General features: G+C 40.2%; 1 protein-coding gene across 1 annotated transcript in view; it reads right to left on the reverse strand.

Annotated features, from left to right (window-relative positions):
* Positions 1–15183, reverse strand: part of LOC140898584 (transmembrane protein 132B) — a 361301-nt gene that overhangs the window by 180158 nt on the left and 165960 nt on the right. Inside the window, exon 3 of the mRNA XM_073312583.1 lies at positions 13748–13894. Within this exon, the coding sequence (XP_073168684.1) occupies positions 13748–13894 (147 nt within the window). The remainder of the gene's footprint in view (positions 1–13747; positions 13895–15183) is intronic.

Consider the following 15183-nt stretch of genomic DNA (forward strand, 5'->3'; position numbering starts at 1 on the left):
ACTCACCCAAGTAATCCCACAAAACCCAGTGGGGCTACTCATGCTGCAAAGAGCTTGTAGCATCAGGCCTACAGAAATAAATGTTCCCTGCTTGCAAAAGCTGCTCAGAGTCGACAGCCTAATTGGCAGCGTTAAAGAAAGTGTCCAAAACTAATTAAAAGGATCTTCCTGAATTAAGCCCTAACCCTGTCATATCCCAAAAGCGCGGCACGTTGCATGTTCCAGAAGGCATCTCCCACAGAATGGCTTAAGCAGCCTACACTTCTGCCAAGAATAGAAAAGAAGTGCATCAGACCTGATCAATTAAGTTCTGCTGTACCATATAAGTTTGAGAAGCACACTAAGAAAATAACAGTGCAGAAAATGAACGGGATGAATTATAGACATCAGCATTAACAGAGAGCAGAGTTTCTTTCTTTGGTTCAATAGGATATTTGGAGGAGAAAGCTTGTGCTGACAATGAAAAATGTAACAAGCCTGGCTACAGATACACTTGCAGTTACAGTTCATTTTATTATAGAGAGTTCCAAATGCAATTTATGAGTCATGTTTTGTAGGGAAATTCTATCTTGGCCTCAGACCTACCCTACCAATTCTGAGGCCGATATGAGTCTTCACATTTATTTATTTACTTGCTTTTTGAGACAGGTGGGAAGACTTCTGATGGAAACTCAGTCTTTCCTAATATTCTGTATTTAAGCAAGCACTGTTAGCAAAAAAAACAAAATAAAAAAAATCTCCATAACTTGTGTGCATTTCTCTGCTTTGTAAAAAAAAAAATATAAAAGTTAAATTAAAAATATCTTATGTACAGGACTAAAAGCGACCAGAATCTAATCAACCACTCACAGCAGGATTCCAAAAGTGCCACTTACAGTGTACTGCAGACTGACATATAATCATGGCTGAAACAGAATTACAGTTCACGTCACTACATAAGTTCTGTGGATCTCTGCTGGAGTTCAGAGGAGATGGGGAGGAAGTAGTCCAGCAGCCATTCCCTTCATCAAATAAATGAAATTTAAGAGACTAATCTACTGTCAAACTAAAAACCTTACAAATTCACTGAATTACAAGAGGCAAAAGCACAACGGTTCCTCCAAATTCTGCGATGGGTGATCAATTATGTTTTCCACTCGAACGGTTCACACAAATCTCTCTCCTGTCCACCCAGCTCTCCTGCTATTTATGACATTTATTGTTAATTTAAAAAGATCAAAGGAGAAAATGTTCTGTGAGGTTCAAAATATGGTGCACGTTGCCGCATTTTAAAACAGTCACATGAGGAATAAATATAATGATGCTGAGGCACCAAGTCAACAGAAAAGGAAGCCTGTAATTTTGGCTTCTGATAACATATTCATGTCTCGTTCTTCATCATAGTCTTTCTGTAAAGTGCATTTGTTCACCTGGCTTGGGGCAACAACATAATGTGAAACACAAAAAGTTTAGCTAATTGTGCACTGACATAACAAGGATGGGGAGCTGCAGTCCAGGGTTTGACCCGTTTTGTTCAGCTGCTCTAACAATGTAAAATGAAAGGGCAGAGTTATTGCAATCATGCAAGAGTGACCGCCTCTGTTTCACATTGCAAAAGAAATTATGCCACAATGGGAAAGGCTTTCATCGACCTTTGGCCATCAACAGTGAATAGCCTGTGGAATATCTGCTGCGTAGAACTGTTACAGACAAGAGGTAAGGTAAACACATCTACATTGACACTTATTGCAAAGGCCAAGGACCGATGTTACCCCTGATGAATGCACCACTTTATAAAGCTACAGACACAACAGATATATATCTTTGATAAGCTGGAAATCATACAGCAGTATGGACTTGAAAATCTCCCTTCTACAATGTTGTTAATTAATAGTGAAGATAGGTGTTCAAGTCAGTGTAGCAATGGGCACGGTATAAGAACCTAGCTAGATTAGATTCTCATAAGCTGCTTGAGGCAGAGACCATCAGTTATCATACACCAGCTCAGCGCCTCACTTAGGGCCAGATCTAAAGGCACACAGTGAAACACAGTGAAAAGGCACCCACTGACTTCAGGGGGCTTTGGAAATCTAACCCCAGTTGTAGTTTGTGAACCCTTCTGAAGAATCCTGCCTGCAGAAATGCAGTCCCAGACCTGGCAGACACCTTTTGGTGCCACCACAATATAAAAGATGAACAAACAATTATGTTTGGTATGTGGGAGATATTAAAAGACTTTTCCAGTAAGTTTGATTTTAACAGAGACCCCCTTTCCTAGTGTACATTCCTGGAAATCCCAGGAAGAGTTTATTTAATTTTTTTAAAAAAAACTGGATTGCGTTAAATTTTGGATAGTAATTTATAGTAATTTTTTTTAATTCTTCATTTGCCTTTTGTTACAGTTACAATATATTTATACGGAAGAAAAAAATAATGCATTGGCAGCAACTCTTTGTAAATTAATAAAGGCAACAGTCTCCAATAGTCAACAGTTACCACACAGCCAATTCCTTTCCTAAGTATAGAGAAACGTTGCTATATCCAATATAACTCTGTTGATAACTCCCTTCAAATGCTGACTTTTCTAATTGTATAAAAGCAGGCAGCAGCAGGTTACCAAAACACCAAAGGCCTGATTCTCTGCTGTGTTCAGTCCAGCTTTATGCTCGTGTCTATGAAAGCTTTTCATGTTGTAGCATCATTTCTTTTGCAATAACTCTGCCCTTTCACTGAATTTAATGGAGACCCACTCATATAAAATCGGTAAAAAGAAAAGGAGTACTTGTGGCACTTTAGAGACTAAATTGGTGTAATTCAATGGAAAATTCAGGCCTATAAGCTACAAAATGTCTCATCTTATGTGCTCAGTCCTTTAAAAGACCCTTGAAAATAACTTCTTGCTCCTACAGTATGTAGGTCAGCGGGGAGCGTATGTGTTGAGCGCCTGATAAATTGAGAAATAACAGTTTTCGTTAAAAAGTGATTCACAGCCAACATACACTAAATTCATCACTACCATTTTTATTTTTTTAAATGATTATCTCCCTTCCCATTAGAGCAAGGCTTAAGAGTGACAGATGATCCATCAGTTTATCTGCTGATTTTTAACTACAGCATTTTGCATTCATTATTCCCTACTTAAATCACTCTTTTAAAGAGAGGAATAACTTATTTCCTCCTCTTGACACTAAAGAAATTAAATGGTACAACATTAAGATGAGTGCTTATCTGACTAAATGAAACCCTGGTTATGTATCCATGAAATCAGCCTAGAAAAAAAACTACCTAAAAGAAGTTGAAAACTAGGTACCTTAAGACCAAACATCTTTACTCTCCATTCACTGTTAAGTTGGAGAATTTCTAGAGTTTAATGTGCAGACTGAAAACTTCTCTGGGCTGGGGCCATGTCTTTCTTTGCAGCTTGTACAGCACCAAGCACACACATAAACAAAATAGCCAGTTACCTGAGGAGCTAAAATGTGTCAAACTCAAGCAACTCAGCAACCGATTCAAGACTCGTTCATGTTCGGCTCGTGATGTTGCTGACATTTGTTGAGTGGTTTTTGGTTTTGACATTGGGGATTTTCGATGTTAAACTCTGCAGTTTCATAGCTTCAGGAGCACAGCCGACTTGCTATCGGGTTATGTCTCTACTGAAGGTGGAGGTGCCATTTTCCAGCTCAGGTAGACATACTTACGCTAGATCTGATCACGGTAGCATGCTAAAATTAGAAGTGTAGTAGCAATGGCATGCATGGCAGGAGGTGCTAGACACCCCAAGTATGTACCTAGGGTATCAGATGGCATTGTACTGGGGGCAACTAACCCCTCCCACTGCTCACGCTGTCATGGCTACACGTCTATTTTTGGTGCGCTAGCACTAACCAAGCTGGAGCAGGTCTGTCTATCTGAACTGGAAGCTACACCCTGAGCTCCAGTGTACGGATACCCTTAGAAAAACTACAGCATACTGACTGTGCCTAACCAGTTCTACTCCATTGAACAGAGTGGGAGGGACACAGGGCCGTTACTGGCCCCAAGCCCTTTGGATAAATTAACATATATAACAATAGGAGCCATGAGCAATCAACCCAAGGAATAAATCCAGGCTTGGGTTTGTGACCGGACCATGCACCGGTGCCGGAGGGGCTTAGGGGAAGGATTCTTGCACCGCCTCTCCATGCTTTTATACAGCTGCACAGCACTATTCACAATCTAGAGATTACAAATGAGAAAACAGGAATTTCAGTACAGGATTTTTAGACAACACACAAAAGAGAGACCCCTAACAACAAAGCTGTCTTCTAAGAGGACTTTACTTCGTAAAATTCTGGGACTACATTTGTTACAAAAACTTTTGGGCCCAACAGGCCCCAAAACTTTCAAGTGAATGGAGACTTGCTTATTTAAACACACAAAAGAGGCATATCCAAGAGTTAAGCCATTTGCAGTCACTCTTAAGGTAAGCTTGCTTGTTGCCTTAAGGACTGTAATCTTTCAAAGTGAGCTCCGCAACAGGTATCATGGGAAAACCTACCCAGACCAAACTGTACAGAAAGAACGAACTGAATGTTAGCCTTTAAGTCCCTGTGTTCAAGTGCCCACAGGTCACATGTTCAAGAAATGTACCTGGTGGCCTACATTTTTAGCTAGACATTGCAGAGTGAAGTTCTTTAGCAGGCACAATTTGTTCCCATAACTCTTCACTCCTTATGAGCCAAATCCCGCAACTCTTACAACAAGCTGTACTCATGCAAACAGCTCCAGGGACGCCCATGGGACCACTCCCATAAATAAGCGTTGATGGAGTGTGGAATTGTCCCTGTAATGAACTGCTGCTGCCAATCACACTGCTTGCACCTCTATCTCCCTTGCACCAGCAGAAAGGACGCTAATCTGGTGCACTCTGATCCTGCTCCACCAAAGTCACTGAGAACTTTATCACTGACTTCCATTTTTATTATTATTATTTATTATTTGTCTTCCAGTAGCTCCTAGGAGTCCTAGTCATGGTCCAGGACCCCACTGCGCCGGGTACTGTACAAACAGAACAAAAAGACAGCCCGTGCCCCACAGTTTACAGAATTAGCATTAGATTTGCCCTTAGTCTTATTCCAACAAAATATCTTCTCAAAACAACACCAAGTGTTTACACACGCACACACACAGACCTTCCTAACAGCTCATTTCAATTTGATTTTTATTTTATACTCATTATATCACTGGCTTCTCAATCAAACCCTTTAAGCTGGGGAGGAGGGGGAATTCTAACACAAGCAAAAATTAATTTGTGTAAAGTTAATGCTAAGTTAGTTTATAATGTATCTGGCACTGAGGAGTCAAATAAATCAAAAAGTAAAAAACATAATGCTTTCCAGTCTATCGCACCTCCAGACAATAAAATGGGCTTAAATTTTGACTAAACGCCGAGTAAACTAGTTGTTGGCTTTTATACTTTAATGCACTGATTGTTAAGTAAGCAAGTCAATTTTTCATCTGTAATGGAATTCAAATGTGTGCTGGACCTTCCAATTGGCTGACTTACAAATAGTAAATCAGTAAGATGGGCCTCAGAGGTTCCTAAAACACAGGCCTCCCAATTTCAGTTTGTGTTCAATTACTCCTCTCATAATATAAGAAAAAACAGTTCTGGCCTCTGTATCCTTCAATCCCTTTGTATGTGATTGCCAGAAATAAATAAATAATTTGTCTGCAAAAATGTTCAATTTACTCATAAGCTTTCAGCATTGTTCAAGAGGTTAATTTCTGACTTCTCCAGTATTTTCAGGTGTAACAAACTAAATCCATCTAGTTATCCCTAACATGGCTTACGGTCACCATTTATATTTTCAGCATGGTGCTGCTTTTACTAGGATTAACAAAGCTAACTCTGAGTACCTCCTTATCATTACAACCGACGTAAATGGGACTTGAGCAGATGCTTACAACTAAACGTGCGTAAGTGACGTCCTAACTAAGGAAGCTATTCTGAATGAAGGTCTAAGTGGCCCCAAAACCGAAGGGACAGGGCTACAGCGTTTCAACTGTGACTATATTAGTATGTAGGATATTCCAAGCAGAGTCGTTGCCCTTCCCCTGGTGAAGTGAGGTAGTGGTGATAGCACGTGGGACCACAGGACCTGTGCAAATCCTTTAATCTGCACCCGGCCTTCCCCCACCTCAGTGTCATCTGATTCACAAGGCACACAGAAGCCCACTGCACAAACACTCCATTTCAGCCCACACACAGCCATAAAATAAACCAGAGCTACTGTTTGCCTTCACGAGGCTTGCAGAACTGTCTGAGCAGACATTTTTCCTGTAGCTTGAGACTCTCTTTTTAAATTGAGTCATCTTTCTATGCGAAACAAACATGTTTTTCCAGCTGAAGAAAAGCCAGAGCTTCTCTGACAGGGATAGAAAAGCTTCTGCACAAAGCTGGTGAGCACAGATGGTTGCTTTACATACATTGGGCCAAATTCAGGGGTCACTTGTAAATTGATGCAAGCTGAGCTTACCCTCTCTACAGAAGTGAGCCCTCTCTATTTTCCCACTAGAACTGTTCTCTTCAGTCCTTTCTTTACAGTCCCTCTCTATGTAGTTTTCATTCCGCTCTATTTTTCACCCTATATTTCCACAGATGTTTTTCTTCTTTGTCCCATCTGCTCATTTTTTCGCACTCTCTCCTTACTAATAGCTCAACCTAATGGCTTCTAAGCCGGACTCCAGCCCACAGCATGTGCATGGGCTTGAAATAAGACACAACAAGTTTTGCCTTTCTCTCTAGGAGTTACTGCTGCTTTGTGTAGAAGCAACAGGTGAAACTGAGCTTCCATCAGCCAGGTGTAGTTCTTATATGCTTGAGGCCTAGCAAGCTTCTTTTGCAGTAAACCGTGTCCCTAGAGTGTTATGGAGCATGTCCCAGAGCCTTATGTGGGTGTAGTTAACAGCACACTCCTGTGTGCGCCATGGCAAGATGCTGCTCCTCATTTAGGTAATCATTTGTATGACAACCCGCAACCAACCCGCATTCAAGATCAGTCTTGTGCTGTACAAACATATGGTAAAAGATAGCAAGGTCCCAAATAGCCTACAATCTTAGGCCCTGATTCAGGAAAGCATGTGAGCATCTGCTTAAGTCCATCCCTATTCAAGACAGCACTTAATTTTGTGTGTGAAGTTAAGTACATGTTTAATTTTCATTCACATTCACTCCAGTGTGACTTTCCTAAGATGACTGCAAAGGACATTGTTGGGGCTCAACACCTGAGTGCCAGGCCATCTGATCTCTGTCTGAACTGCCAACCCTGCAACAAGGGACCTTTGGGGCCTGAAAGCTTGTGTATTTCAAATTATATGTAAGTCTAGTAAGTAGCAGCACAGTACCTACCTTGCCTGCTATTTCCTGAGTATCAACACAGCTCCAAACACTGGAGTCAGCAAAAAGATTAAGTGAAACAACAGCAGCACCACAAACATGCCAATTTCCCCATTTACATTAACTGCCTGTTAGCGTCAATATCTAGATGTCACACACACAAACACACACACACACACGACTTTAACAAGCGCTGATAACCCAGCCACCTGATTTGTCATTGATGTTCAATGACAGGTCAGATGACTGGGTGAGGTTCCATTTTTAATTGATGAACAAGGTATGTGAAAAACCAAGGCCTGCATCTGTTCTCCCACAGGCCAGGTTGCGGATGGACTTACTGCAGCGTGAGGGCAGAATTCAGGCAGAATCAAGCCCAGTTGGCTGGGTGGCTAACAGTGCTACAGCAGAAAGACGTGTGTGGTCCAACGAGGTTCAGGAACACTGTCACGGGGCTACAGTGTGCAGTCATAATCCTGTCACTGAGAGCGTGCCACATACCGGCCAATACATAGCACAGGACCGGCACTGGCCTCAAAGCAGAACCCTTCCCTACCATTCCAGCTACAGGGTGAGCATTTGTTTATTACCTTCTGATATTGAGTGGGATTGGCAACATCTAGTGGGAAAAATAATGTTGCCCAGAATAAAGTGGATAGGGATCATCACAGCCCTTTTCACAAAGATGAGTGTAGCAAAAGAGAGCCCAGACTCTGAATTTTGAGGCAGGGACCACCAGGAAAAAGAAAAGAAAAAACAATATTTTTGTTCAGTAGTTTGTGCCAGCTCAAATAATATGTACATACATTTATATGCAACGAATATGCACACATTGTATGAATGTGTATATGTATATATTGTGTATACAATATCTATACAATATATTATATATATATATAATATATATATATATACACAATGTATATATTGTATATATTGTATGAATGTGCACATGTATATATAAAACACAAAAACAGGCAGTCACACTTAAAATGTTCCTTCTTTTGCGTGATATTACTAGTTCTAGTGACACTCCCAAGTACAGAAAAACCTCTTCAGAATAGAAGACTCCATTTGCACACACAGTCATGCCACTTCTATTCTTTGGTTTAAAGATACATATTATCACAACTGATTTGCTGTGTGTGGCTATCAAGGTATCTTGAGTTAAATGGAAAATGTTTTCAAGAGGGGTAGAATATATTTTTTCTCCCATGCGAAATATGGAAAGGTAACTACTAACTCTAACTTTTATCCAAGTTTAAAGACCAATTTCTTCAAATTATGTGCAGTCGGGCTAGCCTCTATCAGGTGAAAAAAAACTTTCAAGTGACAGAATAAATATTCCTTGACGAAAATTAAAAGATATCGCTATAGATTTCTTCCCACCTCCTCCCCACTATCCCCCTGCTTTTCTGTAGTCTGACTTACTTTAGCGTAAGTTTGATTTATACAGTGGTAGATAACCTAATAGACAGAAGCAGTATTACAGACCTCGAGAGGAAATAATCCCCTAAGTGAAAATAATTTGTTTGGTCTCAATAATACTATTGAGGGAAGGATCAATTCAATTAATGTTGCTAGTTAGCATAAATATAACCATTCTGATTAAAGTGCTAGTTCGTCATAGACTTAGAGGCACATCGCACACTCCTCCCTCAGGCAATTGTGCCAAAGAATTCAATGGCAAAGTTTTTCTGAGTGAAGAAGTTGACCCATACTAAATATACACCTTCAAAAAGCAGAGGGCCCACGTGCCAGTCTACACATCTCATTTGGGATGCTTAGTCACCACCAAACCATAGATTCAAATCCCGGGAGGGTTAACTGATCCCCTCCACGTTCCAGGGAAGAGAAATTGAGCACCATGAAAAAATATCCTGTACTGGGAAGTGTTTCAGATGAGACCTTCAAAAACCAATGTCCTGTTCTATGGTGACTTTAAATAACCCAATACTACAAGATGCTGAGTGCTCATTTCTCAGTGACTTCAGTGGGAGGGATGGTGCTCAGCACCTTGCAGAATTAGGCCGCAAGTTCCCACAGCACATTCCCAAAAGTAGGTATTTGCCCAGATGTCTTTCACCTTTTGCTTCCCGACCCTACTATGTCCCAGGCTGCTATGCAATAGCTACATGCCAACCAGAGGTAGCTACATTCCAGTGGTGCTTTCAGATTCTTTGCGAAGAAAGGAGCTATGGAGTTGTAAGACCCAATCCTGCTCCTGCTGAATTCAAAGGAAAAAGTCCATTGTCTTCAGTGGGCACAGGATCAGCTCTCACGACATTATTAAGCACTAGTGTGACTGGCAGTCTCCTAGTTACTGGCATTCGACCTATTTTCTTGCTACTGCTTTATGTATTAAGCCACATGTTCCTAGAAGACAAGGGACCCAATCCTGAAAACAAGGTAAGGACTGTAAATGGGATGCTGAGGACTCAATTCCCAATGCAGTCACCAGGAGATAAGAGTGCACAAAACCTCACAAGCAGCACTCAGCCCTTCACAGGATCAGGCCCACAAAATGATAATTTTTCCCCATGAAAAGGGAGACTCTGGCTCCATGTGTATGTGCTTGGAGTAGAAACTGCATCCTCATGAATGACAGCAAGATTTTTATTTGCCTAATAGATTAAAAAAAATTAGAACGTTCTATCAGGTTTTACTACATTCAGCACCAGAGTCTGTTTTGTCAAGCAGCTGCTGAGTTCAAAGATCTGTCCAAGATATAATCTTTTCATGTCTTCCTTCCTAGTTTTTCCTTTTCTGGTTTCCTTTGCTTTGACCTCTCAGTAGCTGGTTGAAATGTAAACAGTTGCCACTTGGAAGTGACAAGGCATGCTTATTAAATAACTCCTGAATAGTGTAGGCGTGCTCACATGTATTCACAATAAGGGCAAAGCTCATCTGTGCAGGAAACAGTTTTCTCAGGGGCTGGTGCCAGACTCCACAGGAACTAAGGATCATCAGAGACTTCATCACCTTCTGCTTCAAGCGCCCAGCACACTTCTGCAACCTTGCCTTCACCGATATTAACACAGAGTGGCATAGGCATTTTAAAAAAAAAACCCACAACACTATCAAAACAAAATACTACCACACAGTTCTGCCCCTGCGGAGAGGACGAGAGAGAGCACAAATGACAGATGCTAGTCATGTTTCTTAATGCACTGTTGGAAGGTGCTCAGACACTACAGTGGTGAGGGTGGTATAAGAACCTATATAGTGTGTCTGGGAATATATACAAATAAATACAATAATTGCTCCCTTTTATGCTCTTTGTTAAAGCGTGTTATCGAAAGAGATTTGAAATACAAGCTTATGGGATGTGTTGGAGTTCTAAGGAGGTGAATTTATGAATGTGTTCCTAACAAAACACACTCCGGAAAGCTTTAATCTATGAATGGTGACAACTCTAGACAAAATGGATTTTTAATATAATATAATGTAAACCGCCTGAGCCATTGTGATAAGGATTTTTTTTTTTTTTGGTAAGTGTTGTAGAGACAAGGCATGATGCACTTGGCATGAAAGGAGGAAAGGTCTTAATTTAAAATATTTTAACAAACACTCAATTTGCATTCACAAATGTGAAAAAGGGAGATGAAAAACTCATGATAAAGGATAATACCGCAGAGAGAAGGAGGAGAAAGATTAGAAAAGTAAGCAAATTTGAAAGGGCTCTGAAAGATAATGCCAGCTAAAAGGAATAGAAACTGGATTATGAATGTCTTGCAGTCTAAAGCCACTGTTCTTCTTGTAGTCAAAGTCTGACTCCAAGGTCCTTCATGACTCTTATCAGAGCTAAGCATTGGGGAAAGCAATAGCAGCTGATGCCTAAGTAGTGGAAAACAGACCTCAGTAAGGTAAGGGCATCCAAAAGTAGTCAGGGAAATTTCAACAGAATGCCCGCTTCTGCAACTCTCTCTTATATATGAGTAGCTCTTACTCATCCAAATAGTTCCATTGAAGTCCACTGGAGTGAGGGTTGCAGGATTTTTCCCTTTAATTGTAAAGCAAAAGTATATGCTGCAAATATTAGCAAACAGAAGAAGTTCCTCCTCCAGGATGACATGCTTCCACTAAAATTATTAGGCTCAATTCACTGGGTTACTCCAGCTTTACACTGGTTTCACTCCAAGGAAATCAGTGGTATAACATTGAGCTCACTGACTTCTGTGGGAACTGGCTGAGTCCCTCAAGGAAAAAATTATTTATCAATATTTACAGTCTGTCCTTTTGCTATACAATTAAGGAGCATGATCTTGCAACATCTTCCTCAGGTAAAACTCCACTTGACTTGAATGAAGCTACTTGAAGTTACTAACAGAAGCAAGGGATGCAGAATCAGTCCCAATGGCAATTTTGCCATATTGATTGAAATAGGAGCAGGATTTGGGCCCCCAATGATTTAAATGAACCAACAAACAAAGTGGCAGAATCTGTATATGAACTATACACATTGTTCAAAAGAAAGAGTGTCAAGGCCAAAAAAAAAAAGAAAATTAAAATAAAGATCAAAGTTAAATATTTACTCTAAGCGCTACAATATTTGCAAATCTGGAACCGATCTTTCAGCAGTTTCTATTTGCATACTTTAATTAATCCAGAAATATTAAAACTAATCTCACAAAGGAAAGGGTCAAAGTATTAATTAACTTGAGATTTGTTGCTTTTGTATAATTTAACAGTTCAACACAAAGTAAAAAACAGTGTTAATAAAAACTAAGTTACTGTGACAGGTATAATTTCATGGATTAGTGAAACATGTACAAGGCAAAAACTTTCAGTGTTCTCCACAGTTTTTGCTTTACTAAAACAAAAATTAGTAACTTCAGTTCAATTAAATAGATTCTTCTGCAGGAAAGAATAATATTAAGATTTCCTTAAACCTCAGCATTTCCCTTTTAATATGATGGGGGTTTGTTGCTCTAAATGGAACATAGATCACAGCTATTGTAATGGAAAATCTAAACTTGAGGTCAATATTGAGCAAGCCTCTTGACTGGCAATCTGGGTTCATTCAGAGAAACCTTGACTAAATTTAATCATTGGAGTTTTCATAGCCCAAGTCTGCATGTGGCAACTGTAACTCCAGTATAACAGTGGTGGTTCTCCTCCCAGTCAAACACCCTGCACTGGCAGACAGTCCTCCCAAAGCTTTTAAAGCTTTAGCCACAGAAGACACAAGGAGTCTTATTGAAAAAGAACTGAATCAGAAACAAATTATGCAGTGCCCATCCCATGTGTTAGAAATAGGTGAGCTATAAGAATAGCAATGATAATTGTTATGATGAAAATGAACAGCAGCAAATTACAAAAAAAAGCTAGAATTTCCCTTCAACCTCCAATATGGGACCCAGATAAATCAGACCCCAAAATTTGGGTTTGCCACTTTGGGGCGGGAGGGGGGAAGAAGTGAGTGGAGAAGGCTAAAAATAGGGGAGAAGAAGTTAAAGAAACCCAGTATGGATAGAAATATTCCACTGAAATTTTGCACTAGAAATCTCATTGACAACTTTTTATTTAAATAGGTCCCTGCGGTGTTTGTTCCTCAAATATAGCATGAGAAATGGAATGTGAAACTGGTGAGAAATTGAATCTGAAATCCAAACATTCAATAATAATTTCCCTGGGTCTGAACAGACACTATCATCTGTTTTTCTTCCTTAAAAGGATCTTCAGAGAAGGACAGATGCAGAAGGAGGATTCTCGAATTTAAAGTCTGACACAGTTTTGTGACTAGCTACAATACAATTTTGGGCTAAACATATGCTTTGTGTACTCTAAATATAGTGTAGTTGCAAGAGCAATTGCTTGTATTATAAAATACATAATTTTGAGTCACAATTTAAATTTCCATTACTTTTGATATCTTTGGATATAGTTTGTTAGAGCATCATCATCATAAATATATATGGCATTCATGAGAAGTCTGAGACAACCATAGGTATGCTGCGGTGGTAATGAATGATACTTGGTAGCTATTAGTTTTATAGCTTTTCAAATAAAAGTGAGAGCGCTGTCCTATATGCCGTTAAATTATTTGTAATATTTCTCCCATTTTAATCCACTTCTTGCTGTTGGCTCTTTTGCAGCAGGCATTTATTCCTACCATCCCCCCTAGGTGACAGACAATAGGAGAGAGGTAATTTCTGCTGTATCGAGTATAATTAGGTTATTCACTTATGAAGCACTGGGAAAAAAAACCCCTAAAGCTTTCGTAAGATAACATGGAATCATGTTATAATTTGGCAAGGCTTTTGAATTTAGGAGGGTGGCGAAAGGACAGCAGTGCTTTCAAAAGCAGCATCGTTTATAAAAGGGACTATTATTTTCTTGCTAGACATCACCTCTATGGTGAGGCATCAAATAGCTTGGATCTCTTACCTGCTCTCTATATTTGGATCATTGCGCACACAAACAACAGAGGCAGTGGTCTGCATCCCTCCATTGTCTACTTCCTCTTGAATTCCCCACTGGTCTGCATCACTGACTCTGATGGCCATTATCTTCACACCTGGTGCTGCCTTAATTCTGTTGGGGAACAACAGAGATGGTTTTAGTTAGAAACACATGAAAATAAACCCGGCGAGGTAAACAGGGGAAATAAAAGAGGAAATGTTCCCCTTTGCATCCATAATAGACTGGTCCACGGGAACTGTAAGTCACTCTGCCTTAAAACAATAGAAGTGATCCGATTCTTTGACACAAGTATGAGTTTCATTGTGCGCAAAGCCAGTTAATTTTCAGCTTGAACAATGTGGAAAGAATCAGAGCACTTTTTGCCTCAGTGGCACCAGTTGGACATAAATGAAACAGATGTGACTAAGCATACATTGATTTAATTTGTTGTGTTTATATCTTAGTTTAACAGTGAGAACCATAGTGATGTGGAATAAACAGATCCTAATGTTTGTCAAGCTCTCGGAATGAGCTGCTTATACGTATAAGGGAGACCTACCACAAGGAACATGCTCAAGTGGTCAAAGAGCACCACATCAGGGAGAGGGGGAGACATGTCTTATTGCCTTGTCACGGTGAGTGGATTGCAGAATGAAAACAATGACAGAGTTGCATTTAGCTTGAGCAATCCTAGTGGATTATATGACGACAAAAAGCATTGCCCCGTTCCATTTGCTGAAGAAATAAGCAAAACGGAAAAATCTTTTTTTTTCTTCAGCACGTGCAGAGGACAATGACTCTAAAGTCAGTCCAGTGACTTTTTTTTTTTTGCCTTTTTGCGTGATTGCCAAAAAAGAAAAAAAGGAATTTGTGCTGTTGTTCCATGCTACAAAGGGGATGCCAAAGAACGGAAAATAAACTCCGTTGGAACAGCAGGGACTTCATTTGTACTGTTCAAGTTCTGCAAAACAATCCAGGGATTTCCATGGGAGCACTGAAAACGTGCTTGGAGTATACTTCGGCTGAAAGCACTGCTACCAGACTTAATGAATGATAAGTAATGCCAAAAGGGACCTCTAAGTCTTATGGTGGGATGAAACAGCACGGCTGAGGCTTGAAATGTTACTTAACAGTGAACTGTGATGGGTTTATCCGACCCTGTTCCACCCCCCACCCCGATGTCTGTCCATGCTAGCACCACACTGAAAGCTATTTACGAATCTCCTTTAAGTGCTTGAAGAGTTCGTGATTTTGGATCGAAGGGTCTTCAAGATCCAGTGGAAGCCGCTACCCTTGAGATCGTTTTAACTCATTCTGCTTTTATGATACCCTTATCTTTTCCCTTGCAAGCCTTCACCAATGTGACAGGCCAAATCCGTGCCCGATACAACTCCTCTGGGGGCAAAGGAATTCCAACGGAG

The sequence above is a fragment of the Lepidochelys kempii genome, chromosome 15 (genome assembly GCF_965140285.1).
Source record: "Lepidochelys kempii isolate rLepKem1 chromosome 15, rLepKem1.hap1, whole genome shotgun sequence".
NCBI lineage: Eukaryota > Metazoa > Chordata > Testudines > Cheloniidae > Lepidochelys > Lepidochelys kempii.